The following is a 20,278-nucleotide window of genomic DNA, read 5'->3' on the forward strand; positions in this document are numbered from 1 at the left end:
GACCTTAACCAACTGAGCCACCCAGGCGCCCCAAGGAAACATTTTTTTTTTAAGATTTATTTATTTGAGAGAGAGAGAGAATGAGAGAGAGAGAGAGAGAAGAGAGCACATGAGAGCGGGGAGGGTCAGAGGGAGAAGCAGACTCCCTGCTGAGCAGGGAGCCCAATGTGGGACTCGATCCTGGGACTCCAGGATCATGACCTGAGCTGAAGGCAGTCGTTTAACCAACTGAGCCACCCAGGTGCCCCCAAGGAAACATTTCCTGCACCCCATTCTTCTTCCCCTCTTTCTTTATCCCCAAATAGGCCTCATTTGCTGAACACTCCTTGAGCCATTGAGCTCTGCCTTTATTAAAACCCTGGGGAACCTTTGGATAGTGATAGAACATACGAGACCTTTGGAGAGAGCTTTGAGCCCAGGTTGGGGCTGGGAGCTGAGGCAGGAGGCTGGGGCAACAAGTGCAAGCAGCTGACACCCCAGGCACCCCAAGTCCCCACGGCGTGTTAACTAGAAGGCTTGTAAGAGCTTCTTTGCCTGTGCCCAGGTACATGTATTGGACCGACTGGGGTGCTAGCCCCAAGATTGAACGAGCTGGCATGGATGCCTCCGGCCGCCAGGTCATCATCTCTTCCAATCTGACCTGGCCTAATGGATTAGCCATTGACTACGGGTCCCAGCGGCTTTACTGGGCGGATGCTGGCATGAAGACGATTGAATTTGCTGGTCTGGATGGCAGCAAGAGGAAGGTAAGGGTGGTGTTAAGGCATCCTCCCCCAACCCTGACAGCCTCCGGGGCAGCACTCCCTGGCCGGCAGCTAGGAGGACCCAGGCATGATGGGACCAGCACGAGGGGTGTGCTCTTCCTTTGAGGCTGTGGCTGCCCTCCAGAGCCGAGGAGGCTGGGTGGGGGATTGTTGCCTGGTGATGAAGGGAAGCTAGGGCTTTGTGTAGATTGTGGTGCACAGACCTTCCTCCTAACTGTCACAACTGACATTATTTAATCACCAATTGCCTCCTGGACCTGTGAGAGATCGCCCTCTTTGTTTTTGCTGTTGTTTATTGGTATAATTTCAAATTTACAGAAAAGTTGTAAGAATTGTCAAATCGGTGAACCATTCTCTTTCTAACCACACACACACACACACACACACACACATTATTATTTTTCTGAACCGTCTGAGATTAAATTGGAAACATCCTGCCCTTGACCCCAAAATATTTCGATTTCCTAAGAACAAGGACATTGTCTTAAGTAACCACAGTGCAACGATCAAGATCAGGAAGTTTAACATTGATACAATATTACTGTCTAATTAACAGTCCATATTCACCACCAATTGCCCCAATAATATCCTTTATAGCTATTTTTTTTCCTTTTTTTTCTTTCTGAGGCCAGGATCCAATCCCAGATCACAAGTGTGTTTAGTAATCAGGTTCCAGATTAACCTCTAATCTGGAACACTTCCTCATAATTATTTAACCCATCCAGTCAAGGAAATAAGTCCTTTCTATGTCTTTGTTGACCTTTGTATTTTTAAAAATCAAACAACGCCAGTTATTTTGTAGAATGTCCCTCAATCCGTCTGCTGTTTCCTTAGATTCAATGTGTTTGGGGCAGGGGTACTACATTAAATAAAGTCGTGTCTCTGTGCAGGCACAGAGGTCAGCTTCTCCCTTTACAGTGAAATTAACTTGGTGTGGGTAAGGTGGTTGGTTAAGGTGGTGTCCACTGTGCAGTTGCTGTTTTTCCTTTTGTAATTAATAAATAATTTGTGCCGAGATACTCTGAGGTTATGTAAATCATACATGATCTTTTACTATCATCACACAACCCTTGGAGCCAGGCGCCATCACGATCATATCACAGATTGGCAAACCAAAGCTCAGAGAGTTTTTTTTTTTTTTTTTTAATCAGAGAGAGAGAGTGAGCGAGCACAAGCAGGGGGAGTGGCAGGCAGAGGGAGAAGCAGGCTCCCTGCTGAGCAAGGAGCCCTATGTGGGACTTGATCCCAGGACCTTAGGATCATGACCTGAGCCGAACGCAGCCACTTAACCGGCTGGGCCACCCAGGCGTCCCTCAGAGAGATTTTATAACCAGCTCTTGCTCAAGGTTGCACAGCAGGTGGTAGTGGAGGAACTGCATCCTGACTCCACATGTGGAAGTGGCTCCCTCTTGATCGCCACTCTGTACTGTCTCACCTTGCTGGGGGATGACACAAGTGCTGGGGCCCCCGGCAGGTGCTGATTGGAAGCGAGCTCCCCCACCCCTTTGGGCTAACCCTGTATGGGGAGCGCATCTATTGGACTGACTGGCAGACCAAGAGTATACAGAGCGCTGACCGGCTGACGGGGCTAGACCGGGAGACCCTGCAGGAGAACTTGGAGAACCTTATGGACATCCACGTCTTCCACCGCCGGCGGCCTCCAGGTGAACTGCCCTCGGCCCACCGTGGCTTCTCCTCAGCCTTCCTTTGCTATAGACCTCCCCACTGACCCCCCTCCCCCCTACCCAGTGTCCACGCCATGTGCTAGGGAGAATGGAGCCTGCAGCCATCTGTGTCTTCGGTCCCCAAATCCGAGTGGCTTCAGCTGTACCTGCCCCACGGGCATCAACCTGATGCCTGATGGCAAGACCTGCTCACCAGGTAAGTTGGAGCATCACGGGCCAGGATAGAGCCTCTCCAGGAGGGCAGTGGCTCTCTTCCTTCCCTGTAGGTGGATTCCAGGGTGGGCCGAGAAACTGTGGGTCCCGGTACTCTGAGAGGCATAGGAGAGACCAAGAAGTTTTAGAGAAAAGGAGAAGTCCAGGATGAGGCCCAAGGGACCAGGTAGACAGAATCATAGGCAGAGTCTAACTTGTTCTTATAGGGTCTCTATGCATTTTAGAAAAGGATGCTCTTTTCTCAGATGTTTTGCTTTCAGTGTTGGAAAATTGTCATAATACACTGATTGGGTTAGAACAAGTCACTTTAGTTCTATCTGCCGAGAGCTGGTATAATAAATACTAAAACATATGTGCTCTCCAATGTCATGGTCCCTCCCTTGGAAGTGGCACTTTGTGAGTGTACAACTTATGTGACAGTTGGAGGGTCCCAGAAGCAGGGCCTGGCTGCCCAGATGTTAGAAGTTGATGTTTCTCCCTAGGGGATGCTACATGGCAGGCCGCAATTGAACCCTAACTTCCTTGCAATTCGAATGAGAAAGGATCTGTGAATCGGCCCTCCCTGGTTGTAGGGAAAGCCCTTTCACTTAACATGAGGTTTTTTAAACCTCACGGTAAAAGTTCCTGCAAAGTGCAGAGAGCTCTCATTTATGACTGTGTGTCAGGCCCAGTGCTAAGTGCTTTCTGTACATGATCTCTTCTAATCCTACGGGATACCCTGCTACTATCCCCATTCTACAGATGCTGAAGCTGAGGCTTGAACAATTTAAAGAACTTGCCCAGGATCACACCCCTAGAAACTAACAGAGACGGGGCATGCACTCCCATTTGCCTTACTCCAGATCCTCTTACTGGCTACGCTAGGGTGACTTTTCTCTTTCCTTTTGTCCCCACTTGGGCAGGCATGAACAGTTTCCTCATCTTCGCCAGGAGAATAGACATACGCATGGTCTCCTTGGACATCCCTTATTTTGCCGACGTGGTGGTACCTATCAACATTACCATGAAGAACACCATTGCCATTGGAGTAGATCCCCAGGAAGGTCCGTGTGGCCCTCTGTCCCTAACCCACTGCAGCTGCTCTTCTTCCTCTCCTACCACCTTTGCTTCCTGCTAAGGGCCTGGGGCTCCCTGTTCCCTCTGGCACAGCCCTGCCCCATCTCTGTAGCACTTTCTCTTTGGTAATGAGGGCATGGTTTGGGGCCTTGCTTCCATCTCTGCCGAGAACATTCCTGTTAGGATATTTCTGTATCTCCCTTGATTTCCTCTGCTCAGGGGTAGAGGACTCTCTGACATGCCTTGGTGTCTCAGGGCATGGGTCAGCTATGGGTATTCCTTTGGGAGAGGCGAGGGTCCAGGCTGAGCTAAGCCTTCCCTTTCCAGGAAAGGTGTACTGGTCAGACAGTACCCTGCACAGCATCAGCCGTGCCAATCTGGATGGCTCGCAGCATGAGGACATCATCACCACAGGTGGGCCTTGCTCCCAGCCCAGGGACCCCCTGTCTGGCTGCAGAGCTGGGGAAGCATCCCGTCTGTTTTAAGGCAGGAGCCAGTGTGCGCTCTTGACTTCCTGCAGGGCTGCAAACCACAGATGGGCTCGCAGTGGATGCCATTGGCCGGAAAGTGTACTGGACAGACACGGGAACCAACCGGATTGAAGTGGGCAACTTGGACGGGTCCATGAGGAAAGTGTTGGTGTGGCAGAATCTTGACAGCCCGCGGGCCATTGTGCTGTACCACGAGATGGGGTGAGAGCCAGCTCTGTGGTTCGGGGCGGCGGGGTGGGCCAACTCAGCTGGGGAAGAGAACAACAAAGCGCAGGCGTTGCTCACAGGAACACGGAGACTGACCTAACTGGGGCTGTTCCGCTCCTTCTGACTTCTTTCAGGGGTGGTAGGATAATGTAGTGGTAAAGGGCACGAGCCCTGGAGTCTGAAATCCAGGATTCAACATTCTTTACCATTTCTTAGTTGCGTCTGTCACTTTGGGTCCCGTTCTTAACCTCTCATCCTCAGCTTCCTCACCAGTAAGTGGAGGTGATAGTGAAAATGTATACCTCATGCTCTTGTGAGGATTAAGTGAGAGAATCCATGGAAAATTCTTTTTTAAAAAAAATTGTGGTTAAAAAAAAAACGTAAAATTTCCCATCTCAACTGTTTAAGTGTACAGCTCAGTAAAGTCTATGCACATGACGGTGAAACAGATCTTCAGAACTTTCTCGTCTTGCAGATCCGAAGCTCTAGACCTGCAAACGACAACTCCACATTTTGCATAACGTGCTTTTCACAGCGTGTGGCATACGGTCAGTACTTCCAGTATGTAGGAGCTACAGACATAGCAGTGTTTTTCCTGGCCCAGGTTCATGTACTGGACGGACTGGGGGGAGAATGCCAAGCTAGAGCGGTCTGGAATGGATGGCTCAGACCGGACCGTGCTCATCAGCAACAACCTAGGATGGCCCAATGGGCTGACTGTGGACAAGGCCAGCTCCCAACTGCTCTGGGCCGATGCCCACACTGAGGTGAGAGTCCCGTGCCTGTCGCTTCCTGGAAGCCTGAGGAGACAGGCGAGGGACTGTTCAGGATCTCTACTCAGGACCCCTTGTCTGCTCATAGCCATCCCCCACCCTCTCCTTCCTCCACAGCGAATTGAGGCTGCCGACCTGAATGGCGCCAGCCGGCACACGCTGGTGTCCCCTGTGCAGCACCCTTATGGCCTCACCCTGCTTGGCTCCTATATCTACTGGACTGACTGGCAGACCCGGAGCATCCACCGTGCCGACAAGGGGACTGGCAGCAATGTCATCCTGGTCAGGTCCAACCTGCCAGGCCTCATGGACATCCAGGCCGTGGACCGGGCACAGCCACTGGGTGAGAGGACCCCTAGGGCGGTGAGCCGGAACTGGCTTTCCAGGGGTAGCTCGGCGTCTGAGATGTGCCCGGAGCACAGAGATTCTTTTATGATCTCAGAGACAAGGACCTCCCTAAGCCCCCTTCCTGGATCAGGCCGTGTTCCGTCTGGGTATGGCTGGTACTCCAACTGCATGATGCTGTCACCTTCCAAAGACCTCCTGAAGGGAGACATACCTGCTTTTTCTCCCTCATCCCTGCCAGGCACCAAATTGTATCCCTTAGAACAGAAGAGAACCAGGCACAAGAAACTAGGGCCTTTGTAAGCTTTCCACAAGAATCCGGGCTGGGTGTCAAGACTCATGCGTCTCGCCTCCCCAGGTTTTAACAAGTGTGGTTCGAGAAACGGCGGCTGCTCCCACCTCTGCTTGCCTCGGCCCTCGGGCTTCTCCTGCGCCTGCCCCACTGGCATCCAGCTGAAGCGAGATGGGAAGACGTGTGATCCCTCCCCCGAGACCTACCTGCTCTTCTCCAGCCGAGGCTCCATCCGGCGTATCTCACTGGACACCAGCGACCACACAGATGTGCACATCCCGGTTCCTGAGCTAAACAATGTCATTTCCCTGGACTATGACAGTGTGGACGGGAAGGTCTATTATACAGATGTGTTCCTGGATGTTATCAGGTATGAACATCCCTGAAATCTCCAGAGGACGCAGACCTATATCCCATCCCTGTTGGGGTGAGATCATGGTTCATGTTGACCTCTAAATAGACTGAGTGATTTGGTAGTTTGGATAGTGAGTTCTGATCCTGACTTGTTTGCTTGTCATTTACAACAGAGTTCAGATTTGGGTTTGTTGTTGCTGTTGTTATTTCTAGATTAATAGAAGCCTAGTATGTAAAACAAACAGATAGTCAGGCTGGGGACCTGGAGCCTTTACCCTACTATTAGGCCCTGTGGGAGCTCTAAGCATCCCCTAAGACTCATTGATGAGTAGGCCATGTAGCTAAACCACATATCTGTATTATAATACAGGAGCCCTGGACAAATGCCAAGGCTTATGATTGTTCACAAGGTTGTATTTTGCTGTTTTAAAAATATTTTTGTTTTATTTTACTTTTTATTATTCTTTCAATTTTTTTTATCCCATCCTAACTGAGGAATGTGATGCCCTGCCACTAGTATGAGGGGTTTATGATGGCAGAGAAAGAATTCTCTCATGTGAAAGAATAGGGGTATTCCCCTTTGTTCTCCCTGAGGGGCATATTAGAATCTCATGCTGGAGGGGTGCCTGAGTGGCTCAGTCATTAAGCGTCTGCCTTCGGCTCAGGTCATGATCCCACGGTCCTGGGATCGAGCCCCACATTGGGCTCCCTGCTCAGTGGGGGGGAGCCTGCTTCTCCCTCTCCTCCTCCCCCCTGCTTGTGCATGCCCTCTCTCACATAAATAAATAAAATCTTAAAAAAAAAAAAAAAAAAAACTCATGCTGGGAACAGCTGGGAATATTTAGTTTAGAGAAGTTCCCTAAGTGTTTGTGACATACCCCCATCCTGGGGTTGAATTCCCTGGTGTAGGACTAATGTAAAAATACACAGGTAGATTTTGACAAATTTGCCTTTCTTATAATTACCACCTAGTAATCCTTATCTCTTCCATAAGGTATGTGGAGAATTACTAACCTGTCTTCTGCAAGACATGGGCCCAAACACCTCCTATTTATAGCAGGAAACACTCTGTCCTCCCAAGAATTTGTTCATTAATTCTGCTAATATTTTGAGTACCTACTGTGCTAGAGGCTGAGGAATGTACTGATAGGTATGTGGTCTCTGCCCCTAGGGAGCTTATAGTCTAGTAGGGATCTAATTATAGGAACATGGATTAAAGGGGTTTCAGTCTAGGGGTGACTGGCTGGCTTAGTTGGAGGAGCATATGACTCTTGATCTTGGGGTCATGGGTTCGAGCTCCACATCAGATGTAGAGATTACTTAAATAAATATACTTAAAGGGGGGGCAGTCAATCTCTGGTCATTCGGGTCAGTCATCCAGCCCTGGGCTCTTCCCTCAGGAGAGCAGATCTGAATGGCAGCAACATGGAGACAGTGATCGGGCGTGGGCTGAAGACCACCGACGGGCTGGCAGTAGACTGGGTGGCCAGGAATCTGTACTGGACGGACACAGGCCGAAATACCATTGAAGCATCAAGGCTAGATGGTTCCTGCCGCAAGGTGCTCATCAATAACAGCCTGGATGAGCCTCGGGCCATTGCCGTTTTCCCCCGCAAGGGGTAAGTTTTTGGCCAGCAGAAGAGAGACCCAGGGAAGAAGGGCCTGGTGAAGAGTCCCTTGGAAGATGCCTATGCACTAATGGTGTCGGTGTGTCCCCCGTGTTCTCTCAGCCTCTGGGTGCCATCTTCCCATGCTTTGGTGATGATGGCAGTGTTGTATCTCAGGTACCTCTTCTGGACAGACTGGGGCCACATTGCCAAGATTGAGCGGGCAAACTTGGACGGCTCTGAGCGGAAGGTCCTCATCAACACAGACCTGGGTTGGCCCAATGGCCTTACCCTGGACTATGATACCCGCAGGTGGGAACCCTGTCCCAGGAGCTTCCTGGAAATTGAATGGGCAGAGGAAAGGATGGTGGAGATTCAGATAGTGAAAACAAAAAGATAGAAAGCTCCTTGATAGGTAAGGAGGGAAAAAAGCAGCGAGAAGGATGAGGGAACACATTCTTAGGGTTGCTGAATCGGGCCCTCAGTCCTCAGATGGATTTTGTTTGTGTGGTTTACATGTTTTTGATTTGAGTGTCTTTAGCAGAGCACATCCTCTGGCTGGACCGCAGGTCCCATGACCCCTTACCCATTGGAGGGTGATTTTTTTGTGTGTTTGTTACTTTTCTGATCCCTTCACTCATTGGAATTTGCAACTCCTTGTCTAGATAAAAAATGCTGGAGGGCGGGAGAAGGGGGTGAAAGGGGCTTTGAAGCAGGCAGCTTCCCTTTCTGCCCCCAGAAGAAGGGAAGGGAATCAAAGTCACCTGGAGAGCCGGGCTAGAGAAGAGGAATACCTTCTTCCTTCAACCTCAGTGAAGTCCTTGCAAACCAAGATCTCTTCTTGAAGAGTGTTCATAAGAATTTGGGCTTCGATTCTTGGGATCAGATGAGCCTGGAGGGTGACTCCTCTGAGGTCACAGCTCTCTACCCCACCCCAGACAGCTCTGACCCCCCACTTGAGTCACTAACCTCCGCTCTTCAGCTTTGGAACTTGCAGTGACCTCTCTCATCAAGGGTGCTTTTTGACAGCTCACAGCCCCTGCTGGTTCAGCTCAGGAGGGAGACAGATAGCTCCTTGGGGGGAAGGACTGGGCTTCTTGGCAAGCATTTTGAGCAGCCAACTTCTCTCTTTTCCTTCACAGGATCTATTGGGTAGATGCACATCTGGACCGGATTGAGAGCGCTGACCTCAATGGGAAGCTACGGCAGGTGTTAGTCAGCCATGTCTCCCACCCCTTTGCTCTCACTCAGGTACTGGCTCAGGAGAGAGGTAACTAAACCTCCTTGGTGGGCGGTGTTTCCTTGGGATCCCAAGTTGGCAGCCTCAACCCTAGTTGCTACGCGACAGGCATGCTACCGAGGCTCATTTTAGGGCTGTTTCCTGTACACGGAAGTCTTGCCGCCATATGCCTCTTGGTCCCGTCCCACCACTCCACGTTCTAGCGTTTGAGGGAGGGGCTCGCAAATGTAGGTTCCTGGACCCTGGGAGATAAAGACTCTGCTTCATGAGCGTTGGTCCCAGGAATGTGCATTTTAACAGGTTCCCTAGTTGATTCGAATGCTGTGTTTCCAACTGCTGTGCCCAGACAGCTGGCTTAGTGACAGTAGGGTGGAGTGGTTACGAGCCCGAGTTTTGAGGCAGCCAGCCAGGTGGTATGTGTTTACTGAGAGCCTCTAATCTGCCAGCTCCGTGGGTTCAAGCTCTGCCTGTATCATTGAACAAGTGCAACTTTGGACAAAAGACTGAACTTCTCTAAGCTTCACTTACCTATAAAATAAGTGAGTTTAATAATGGTGTCCTCCCGAAATATACGCAAAGCGTTAGCACACTTATCTGGCATTCAGTGCGTGTTATTTTTAATTGTTTTAATTATCACTGGCTGTCATTTTTGAGTTCTAACCCTGTACAATAATTCGGGGAAGGGGAAAAAGGAAGACCTGTCAAGCCTGGGGCCAAAACAGGGATTCTCAATCATTTAAAAATCTTTGTTCTTTTTTGACTTTCCACTTATCTGTATTGTGCATCATATCCTACCAGCCAATAAGATTTTGGCTCTACTTAATGATAGGCTCCCCCCACCCCATACTCCAAATGTAAAACTACAGGATGATATTGAATATGGTTTTTCAATCTCTTAAGTTTCCCCTGGGATTTCTGATACATACCCAGAAGCAGGAGGGGAACCACGTTCTCTGCTCTCCCCAGCCCTGGTTGAGCATCTCGGGATCACTGCATTAGAAGGCAGCTTCCCCGGGCGCCTGGGTGGCTCAGTCAGTTAAGCGTCTGCATTTGGCTCAGGTCATGATCCCCGGGTCTTGGGATCGAGTCCCGCATCGGGCTCCCTGCTCCTCGGGGAGCCTGCTTCTCCCTCTGCCTCTCTCTCTGTCTCTCATGAATAAATAAATAAAAAAAAAAATCTAGGGGCACCTGGGTGGCTCAGTTGTTAAGCGCCTGCCTTTGGCTCAGGTCATGATCCCAGGGTCCTGGGATCAAGCCCCATATCGGGCTCCTTGCTCAGTGAGGAGCCTGCTTCTCCCTCTCCCTCTGCCTGCTCCCCTGCTTGTGTTCTCTCTGTCAAATAAATGAATGAAATCTTTAAAAAAAAAAAAATAGAAGGCAGCTCCCCCTAGAAGTAACCAGAGGATTTGGGCCGGGACTCTTAAGTGAAGGGCCCAGAAGTGCTGGGACCTTAGAAGGACCCCTTGTCTCCAAGTTACTCCTATTTACTAGGTATAAGAACTCACTTATTCATTGAGCCACACAGTCAACTGACTGAGGATTAGGTGTTAGTGGTAGAAATTGAGAGATAAATGAAATATATTTTTGTCCTTGAAGAACTTAGTCTTATATGACAGACACGTAAGCAAATGATCATAGAGTGTCAAGACTCACTTGTAGAAGGCACAGAACAGCATGGAGGAGTGAATTCTGTATGGATTGGGGGAGATGTCCTGGATAGTGCCATACTGGGGGACACACGGAAGTTGGCGTGCTGGGCAAGAGAAGGCATTTCGACAGGAGTACATGTGCTGAAACGCAGAAACACTACTGGGGTCAGACGATTGAATAATGTTTACTCTTTATTGGGTTTTCCTGTTGAGTAGCAGGACAGATGGATCTACTGGACAGACTGGCAGACCAAGTCAATCCAGCGTGTGGACAAATACTCAGGCCGGAACAAGGAGACAGTGTTGGCGAATGTGGAAGGGCTCATGGATATCATTGTGGTTTCTCCTCAGCGACAGACAGGTGGGCTCCTGGGTCCTGAGCCTGCTTCCTTACCATCGGTGGGGTGGTTGGTGTCCACAAGGACTCTTAATGACCAAGACAATTAGACTCACAGGAGAGCCTTTTGGTTCCCATTTTAAGCTCCTGTACCTTTGTCAGCCCCATGTGGTTATACCCCTTCTGCCCTACTGCCCCTAGGAGTGAGGTGCCCTGGAGCTTCTCCTTTCTGAGAAGTGCCAAATAGGAAGACCCGATTCTGTCCCAAACCAGACACTTACTTGCTTTGCCTCTAGGGACCAATGCCTGTGGTGTGAACAATGGAGGCTGCACCCACCTCTGCTTTGCCAGGGCCTCAGACTTTGTGTGTGCCTGTCCGGATGAGCCAGATGGCCGGCCCTGCTCCCTTGGTGAGTTGGACTGGACGGCCCCCTGGAGCAGCAGAGCCCTTAGAGCGGCAGGGGATCATCAGCCTCAGCTCTGTCCTTCTCGGTGGGAATCCCCCTTCGGGGGGTGTTATAGCACAGTGACTGGGAACAAGGAGTTTGAGCTTTGGAATAGCACAGACTTGGGTTTGCTTGGCTTCTGGCATTTACTAGAACGGAATTCAGGTCCCCTAGTTCCCTCACCCCTGCTGTGGTCTGTGTACTGCTGTCTTTTCCTGACCTTTGTGGACCAGCTAGCCATTCAGAGCTATTAATATTGGAACCCAAATCCATTTTATTTACAGTATGAAGAGCCTCTAATGAGGATGCGTAGGATAAGGGCAGCTAGAAGATTGCTTTGTCAAGTGTCCCAGGTTGTTACTCGTGGATCATATGTAGAGATTTGGGGCTCCAGGGGCTCACTCCAGTCCTTTTTCTCTCCAGTCCCTGGCCTGGTGCCCCCAGCTCCCAGGGCTACCGGCCTAAGTGAAAGGAGCCCAGTGCTACCCAACACACTACCTACCACCTTGCGTTCCTCTACCACCCGGACCCGCACTTCTTTGGAGGAGGTGGAAGGAAGGTAAGTGTATTCAATATGGGATTCAGGGCTCTTTTTTCCAAATCACCATCCCCCACCAGCAGAAGACCAGTCTTAGCTCAGTCATTCCGGTACATGGGAGGTAGAGCACAGCATTAGCCACCAGTCCCTGCTCTTTGAGGCTGGAGATGATATTTTGACTTGTAGATTGTTGCAAGTGATTTTCTTTTTAGCTCTGAGGGCAAGAAACTTTAAGTGCAACTTTAGAGAGAAATCACTCAGGAGGAGTTTCTTACATGGCCTTCCTCCTTCCTTTCTGTGACGTTTGTTCTCACATAACCTGTTTAGTATATGGTCTGTCCTACAGTTTACTTAGAAGCCACCAAGTCATAGTGGTCTCTGGGCTGTGGCTTTATGACTTGGAACATCCTCAAGGATGTGATGGCTTTAGCTTATAATGACCTCAAACACATATGCGCGTATGTGTGCATGCGCTCACACACCCCCATTATTAAATAAGCAAGCATAACCATGAACAGTTCTCAAATCAAGTATAAAATATTCTATTTAATTAAATGGATGGTACCTATCAATTTAAGGTGCATACTGAGAGTTTCAACTGAAAACATGACCAACATCAATTGTGAGATGCCATTGATTATAAGACACATTCCTGTTCCACAGGTGTTAAGACTATAGAACAATGCACATCTTAAGGTTGATTAAACATGATGTTACATTCAATTTAGAGAAATTCTTTTTTTTTAATTTATACTTTGCAAAAAAAAAATCTGGAAACACAGATGGGAATAAAGAAATAAGTACCCATATACAGTTAGTCTAAATATTTTTTATTGATATATGTATAAATTGCAAAATGATTATCACAGTGAGTTTAGTTAACATCCGTCACCACACATAGCTACAAATTATTCTTCTTGTGATGAGAACTTTTAAGATTTACTCTCTTAGCTCCTTTTAAATGTAGAATATAGTATTGTTGACTGTAATCACTATGCTGTACATTATCTCCCCAGGACTTACTGATCTTATAACTGGAAGTTTGCACATTTTGACCACCTTCACTCATTTTATCCATCCCTGCTACCTCCCACCTCTGGCAAACACCAATCTATGAGTTTGGGTGGTTTTGTTTTTTCTTCATACTCCACATATAAGTGACATTGCATGGTACTTGTCTTTTTCTGTCTGATTTATTTCACCTAGCATAATGCCCTCAAGGTCTATCCATGTCATCACAAATGGCAGAATGTCCTTTTTTATGGCTGAATAATATTCCGTTATGTATTGGGGCACCTGGGTGGCTCAGTCGGTTGAGCATCCAATTCTTGATTTCGGCTCAGGTCATGGTCTCAGGGTTGTGAGATTGAGCCCTACATCTGGCTCCGTGCTCAGCTCAGAGTCTGCTTGTCCGCTCCTGTGCTGCATCCCCCACTCACACTCTTTCTCCCAAATAAGTAATAAAATCTTAAAAAAAAAAAATTCCGTTATAAAAAATTGGAACCAACTTGAAATGCTAAGAAGGTAACTTCTTTGTGGCACATTATGAACAGGCAATTAAAGGCATCTCCTAAAAGGCTAGAGAAAAGCTATTTGCAAGAACATTTGAAACCAAGATACACTGAGTCTTCAAATAGACCGTTAGAAAGTATCTGATGGGGTTCAAAAGTTTTCTAAATTATCCTAAAGAAAATCAGATTAATTGTGATTGATAGTACTTAGAAGTTAGTAAGAAAGATACATGTTTATATCTGAATATTTGCCTTTCTATATAAACTTCCAAAAAGAGAAAATGGGGCAAATAGAATGAATTTGATCATGTGCAAATTTTATAATTTTGGAAAAATTGGAAAAAATTCCGCATCTTCTTCATCCATTCACCCATTGGTGGGTACTTAGGTTGTTTCCATGTCCTGGCTATTGTAAATAAGGCTGCAGTGAATGTGGGGGTGCAGGTATCTTTCCAAGATAGTGATTTAGTTTCCTAATGTTAAATTTTGATACCTGTCTTTCCAGGCATCTTTCTATTAAGACATTTTTTTCCATTGTAATATGCTGTCTCTTTACTTTTAGTGTCAACTTTAGCTTAAAAAGATAATTGATTTCAATTCTGAAAGCAGAAACATGATAATAATCCCAAATGAGAACTCTAGACTCATGTCTTTAAAATTATAAAATTTACATGGTGCCTGGATGGCTCAGTCAGTAGAGCATGAGACTCTTGAGCTCAGGGTCATGAGTTCAAGCCCCACATTGGGTGTAGAGTTTACTTAAAAAATAAAAAAGAAGGGGCACCTGGGTGGCTCAGTCATTAAGCGTCTGCCTTCTGCTCAGGTCATGATCCCAGGGTCCTGGGATCAAGCCCCACATCAGGCTCCCTGCTCGACGGGAAGCCTGCTTCTCCCTCTCCCACTCCCCCTGCTTCTGTTCCTGCTCTCACTATCTCTGTGTGAAATAAATAAATAAATAAAATCTTTAAAAAAAATAAAAATAAAAACCAAGAGCACCTGGGTGGCTTAGTCAGTTAAACATCTGCCTTCGGCTCAGGTCATGAACTCCGGGTCCAGGGATCAAGCCCGGTGTCAGGCTCCCTGATCAGCGGAGAGCCTGCTTCTCCCTCTCTCTCTCCTTCTGCCCCTTCCCCTGCTTGTGCCCTCTCTCTCTCTCACTCAAATAAATAAAATCTTAAAAAAAATTAAAAATAAAGTCAGAGAACTAGAATTGGCATATTAAAAAATGAATAGAATAAAATTATAAAATTTACACATGATCAAATTCATTCTATTTGCCCCGTTTTCTCTTTTTGAAAATTTATATAGAAAGGCAAATATCCAGATATAAACATGTATCTTTCTTACTAACTTCTAAGTACTATCAATCACGATTAATCTGATTTTCTTTAGGATAATTTAGAAAACTTTTGAACCCCATCAGATACTTTCTAACGGTCTATTTGAAGACTCAGTGTATCTTGGTTTCAAATGTTCTTGCAAATAGCTTTTCTCTAGCCTTTTAGGAGATGCCTTTAATTGCCTGTTCATAATGTGCCACAAAGAAGTTACCTTCTTAGCATTTCAAGTTGGTTCTCTGAGCCCTCCCTCTGGATGTCTTGCATATTCCCTTGTGAAAGAATGGAGAGAAGAAAAACAATTTTTTTTCAAGGTCTATTTTGACCTTGTGACACTCTGTATCCAATCAGAGGTTTGCTTTGCTGGTAGCTTCTTCCAACTCATTCTGGTAGCTTAATAAATCCTACCATTGGTATCCTTAGTGTTCTGTCAGCAGGCTTCTGGCTCACTTTCAAACCTGCTTCTCCTTTTTAGAGGAATCTTTTTTAAAGAGTACATATTTTAAAACCCATTTAAACATGGGGCGCCTGGGTGGCTCAGTCATTTGAGCAGCTAACTCTTAATTTCGACTCAGATCATGATCTCAGGGTGGTTAGATTGAGTCCTGCGTGAGTCCTGCGTCAGGCTCTGCACTCAGCAGGGAGTCTGCTTGGGATTCTCCCTCTCCCTCTGCTCCTCTCCCCCCCACTCATTCTCTCTCTCTGTCAATAAATAAATATATATATTTTTTTAAGATTTTATTTATTTATTTGACAGAGACACAGTGAGAGAGGGAACACAAGCGGGGGGGAGTGGGAGAGGGAGAAGCAGGCTTCCCACCAAGCAGGGAGCCCGATAGAGGGCTCGATCCCAGGACCCTGGCATCATGACTCGAGCCGAAGGCAGATGCTTAACAACTGAGCCACCCAGGCACCCCCCAGGACTTTCCCTCTTTCCTGGAAGAAGGCAGGATCTTTATCAAACACAAGTAGCCTTCACATTCAGTTTTCTCTGCCCCACAGATGCTCTGAAAAGGATGCCCAGCTGGGCCTCTGTGCACATTCCAATGAGGCCGTACCTGCTGCTCCAGGTGAGCCCTGAGTGCCCAACTGTTTTGACAAAGAAGATGTAAGGAATCAGAGTCTCCACTGATAACTTCCAGAACCTTCATGGGGACTCTTTGGGGTTGTTGAACCCATGTCTAAGAGTAAATCCATAGAAAAAGTAATATTAGCTGGCTACCACTTACAGGGTACTTTCCATATGCCGGCCATTTGTTAAGCTTTATATATGTGTGTGTACATACACACGTGTGCATATATGTATATGTATGTACACACTCAGGTTTCACTGCCACCAGGGTATGAGCAATTTATTATTCACATTTAACCAATGAGAAAACATAGGTTTCAAGTTAAGCATCTTGCCTTAAGTCACATGGCTAGTAAGTAGTGGAATCGGGAATAGAGATGTTGGCAGGCTGATAGGTTTCTTCTCAGTCCCCTACCCCTGTGGTCTCTTCCCTGGCTGTCCTCAGATGGTGTGGCATCCAACCCCTAGCAAAGGAGCCCTCCATTTCCCCACCCCTCACACCAGCTGGAGGATTGTCATTGGTCCCCGCCTAGCCTCTCTCTGTTCCTCCTAGGGGAAGGACTTCATGTCAGCTACGTCATCGGTGGACTCCTCAGTATTCTGCTGATTTTGGTGGTGATTGCAGCTTTGATGCTGTACAGGTAACTTCAGCCTCATTGCGGGGGGCACGTTTCCATTGGTCCTCATTAGCACGTCAGTGATCTCTGGAAGCTCCACATCTTGCTGATCCAACCTCTGACCAGCCTCATGTCAAGATGGGTCCCTGGTCGGAGCAGCAGAAAGGAAGGGTAGAACCTGAATCCTGACTCTTCTTCCCCGCCTTTCACAGCCTGAGCAGGTTCCTCACGTTATGACCCAGCCGCCCTCGGGACTTTCTTCAGAGACTAGGGTGCTGAGGGCACAGAGGTTTATTCCCAAGGTCACACAGTAAGAGGCAGAGCTGGGACTGATGCTGGCATCTCTGCTTTTCCACTACTCTACCTCATCTCAAACCATGGAAATTGGAAAGGCTTTTCTCCTCACATAACCATGGCTTCTACTGCAATATTGTTTGACATATCATTGCTCAGTAGGGATCATCCTGGGAAGGTGGAGTGTGTCGTTTCCAGTTTAGAATCCTCTTTTTATGACCTTCTATGTATTTTCCCCAAATGCTTTAAACACAGCTTGCAGCAAAAATACCAGGATTTTGCTATGCTGCTATAGCTCCTGCTAACAACAACAACAGTGCTAATAATAATAGTAACAGTTACTATGTAGTGAATATGTATCAGTGCCACAACAATGTAGTACAGGTATTATTATTATTATTCCTCACTTTACAGATGAGGATCTGAGGCTCACAAAGTCTAGATTGTGTCCACCAAGATCCCAGCTAGTGAGTAACAGACATGGGATTGACACAGATCTGTCTTGACTTGGTATATTAGCTATCTGTTGCTGGATAGCAAACTATTCCAAAACTTAGCAACTTAAAATGACAACCATTTATCATCTCACAGTTTTTGTGGGCCAGTAATCTGGATTCAGCTTAGCTGTATGCCTCTGCCTCACGGTTCTCTTATACGCTGCAGTCCAGGTATCAGCCAGGGTTGTGGTCTTATCTCAAGGCTTGACTGGAGAGGGATTCCCTTCTAAGCACACTCAGGTAGCTGTTGGCAGGATTCAGTTCCTCACAGGCTGTTGGCCTGAGGGTCTCAGTTCCTTGCTGGCTGTTGGCTGGAGGTCTCCCTCATCAGTTCCCTGCCTTGTGGGCCTTCCCAAAGGACAACCGACAACCGGCAGCTTGCTTCCCCAGAGCAAGCAGAAGCAAGAATGAGGGAGGGAAGGCAACCTAAGACGGAAGCCACAAGTTTCTTTGGAACCTAAGCTAGCATCCATCACTTCTGTATATTCTGTTCATCAGAAGTGAGTCACCAGGGGCACCTGGCTGGCTCACTCAGTGGAGCATGCGACTTTTGGTCTCGGAGTTCTGGGTTCAAGCCCCACGCTCGGTGTAGAGATTACTTGAAAATAAAACATTAAAAATAAAATAGAAGTGAGTCACCAGATGCAGCCCACATTCAAGGGGCAGGGATTCAGAAGGTGTGAGGACCAGGAGGCGGCGATCACTGGGGCCATCTTAGAGGCTGCCTACCACATTTGGGTTACAACTTCCCCAGGTATCAGGGCGCCTGGGTGGCTCAGTCGTTAAGTGTGTGCCTTCAGCTCAGGTTGTGATCCCAGGGTCCTGGGATTGAGCCCCGCATCGGATTCCCTGCTCGGCGGGAAGCCTGCTTCTCCCTCTCCCACTCCCCCTGCTTGTGTTCCTTCTCTCACTTTGTCTCTCTGTCAAATAAATAAATAAAATTTAAAAAACAACAACAACCAACTTCCCCAGATATCACCCCCATAAAGATCTGAACTAATTTCTCATCACCTTTCTTCCTAAAGACACAAAAAATCCAAGTTAACTGATCCTGGAATTGGGAACCTGACCTACAGCAACCCCTCCTACCGAACTTCCACTCAGGAAGTGAAAATTGAAGCAATCCCCAAACCAGCCATGTACAATCAACTGTGCTATAAGAAAGAGGTAAAAATTAAAATTTATATTCAAGGTGGGGTTTTGTTTTTTGTTTTTGGAGGGGGGATGGATATGCTCCAGTTGCCTGAACAGTGAGGGATGCTGGGTAGTCCCATCTACAATTTTGGAAGTTATAGTGGACAGAAAAACTGAATCTGATATGGGATTCTGGAGAGATCTAGACTCTCTAAGGGACCAGCTTGAGGGATCTTAGTGAGAGCAGGGTTAGTAAGCAGATTCCAGAAGGTCTAGGTCTGAAAGCATGTGAGTGTGCACCTCCCTGCCAGGAAATAATTTCCCTGGCTAGGTTTTCTCTCCTGTAGCCATCATTCCCCTGCAGAGGGGCTATACCCCTCTGAAGCACCCCAGATTCCAAGACAACACCCCAAAAACCCGAGAGCTCCTGGACTCTCCCTTTTCTAACCTCTGATCGAAGCTGTTGGCACTTATGGCTGGGAATGGCTGAGTGTTTTGCTATTCTTCCTCTTATCACAGAGTCTTAAGAGATTTCTCTAGAATTCTGAAGGGGGTTTACATGCTTTTGCTCTCTTAACTCCTCTGTTGCTTCAGTGAAAATTTATGTGCTGAATGTTTAGGCCTGAGAAATAGTCCCATTTCCACAAGGGACCAGTATCCTGCAATTTCAGATCTTCCTAGTCTAATATGACCCCTGCTTTTTCTAAAATCCTATAACGTTTCATCAGAAGTCATATCCCTTATGAAACCCTAATTGGTCTACTCGCCTGGCCTGTCTAGCACAGTCGACACTTGCCCTCACCTCTACAGGGCCCCCTTGTGTAATAAGTACATTTTACATAACAGTCACATGCTTTCTGGATCCATGAATTTCCATATTAAAAAAGCTTCCACCAGAAGCTAAAAGTCCACCTGCAGGGCTAGTTTGCAGTTTTAGGGATGGTAGAGCCCTCCTCAATTAGTATCTTTGAGAGAAAGACTTCTGAGTCTTAGGTGCCTAGAGTGTTTGATGCCCCACAGAAGAACCGTCATAAGGGTCCTAGGTTAGACCTGAAAAGTGTGACCTCTTTCTTCTTTTGTGTGCTTTTCCTCAGCCGCTCTTTCACCCCTCTGACAGTCTTTCACCCTTTCTCTTCTGATTTCCTCCTGATTTCAGGTACCTGTTGCGGTGTGTTTGGAGAGGGAAGGGTGCCCCCCCCCGAATTGCCAGTGCCATGTCCCCTACCTCTTCCTAACCTACCGAGCGTGTCTCTGTGATGAAGACACTGCATGGCTCCGTGTAATCTGGTGCTAATTTCAGCTGAGAGGGTGTGATGCGTGTGCACTTGTGTGCTGTCTGTCTCTGCTCTGCGGAGGGAGGTACCACTCCTAGAGGGCCATCATCAAAGTCTCCTGTTTAATGTAGGGGCTCAGGCAGGAGAGCGTGCAACTCTTGATCTCAGGGTTGTGAGTTTGAGCCCCATGTTGGATATAGAGATGACTCCAAAATAAAATCTTTAAAAAAAATTGTAGGGGCTCAGTTAAATATCTGTGGAGTTGAGTTGTTACTAAAATAGAGGAGCACTTGTAGAACTCTTGGCAGGAACGCCGTCCCGGGACAGAACCTAAGCCATGGCCTGTTTTCTCCTGGTACCGGTGGCATGTCGGTTGGTATTCCCCAGAAACCAGAAGTAAGCCTACCCTTTGAGAAATCCATAAAGGGAGAAGCCTGAGTAGAACTTCAGGCTGTCCTTGGACCAATCCCAGGTTGCTTGGGAATGGCCCCAAGGCTTGTGGGAGCAGAGCCAGAGTAACCTCCCCAGAAAGGTTATAGGTTACG

The 20,278-nt window shown here is 47.5% G+C and overlaps 1 protein-coding gene across 1 annotated transcript in view; it reads left to right on the forward strand.

The window, feature by feature from the left end:
• The window catches only part of LRP4 (LDL receptor related protein 4), a 48,011-nt gene that overhangs the window by 26,751 nt on the left and 982 nt on the right, over positions 1-20,278 (forward strand). Inside the window, exons 20-37 of the mRNA XM_028111084.2 lie at positions 545-746; positions 2,239-2,428; positions 2,514-2,645; positions 3,565-3,705; positions 4,046-4,132; positions 4,239-4,410; positions 5,021-5,183; positions 5,307-5,532; positions 5,893-6,196; positions 7,581-7,799; positions 7,965-8,099; positions 8,930-9,038; positions 10,893-11,037; positions 11,310-11,423; positions 11,883-12,018; positions 15,848-15,915; positions 16,471-16,558; positions 18,351-18,492. Coding sequence (XP_027966885.2) covers positions 545-746; positions 2,239-2,428; positions 2,514-2,645; positions 3,565-3,705; positions 4,046-4,132; positions 4,239-4,410; positions 5,021-5,183; positions 5,307-5,532; positions 5,893-6,196; positions 7,581-7,799; positions 7,965-8,099; positions 8,930-9,038; positions 10,893-11,037; positions 11,310-11,423; positions 11,883-12,018; positions 15,848-15,915; positions 16,471-16,558; positions 18,351-18,492 — 2,773 coding nt within the window. The remainder of the gene's footprint in view (positions 1-544; positions 747-2,238; positions 2,429-2,513; positions 2,646-3,564; positions 3,706-4,045; positions 4,133-4,238; positions 4,411-5,020; positions 5,184-5,306; positions 5,533-5,892; positions 6,197-7,580; positions 7,800-7,964; positions 8,100-8,929; positions 9,039-10,892; positions 11,038-11,309; positions 11,424-11,882; positions 12,019-15,847; positions 15,916-16,470; positions 16,559-18,350; positions 18,493-20,278) is intronic.

This window comes from Eumetopias jubatus, unplaced genomic scaffold (genome assembly GCF_037043125.1).
Source record: "Eumetopias jubatus isolate StellerSeaLion01/CBP00866 unplaced genomic scaffold, mEumJub1_p1.0 scaffold_13, whole genome shotgun sequence".
NCBI classification, from domain to species: domain Eukaryota; kingdom Metazoa; phylum Chordata; class Mammalia; order Carnivora; family Otariidae; genus Eumetopias; species Eumetopias jubatus.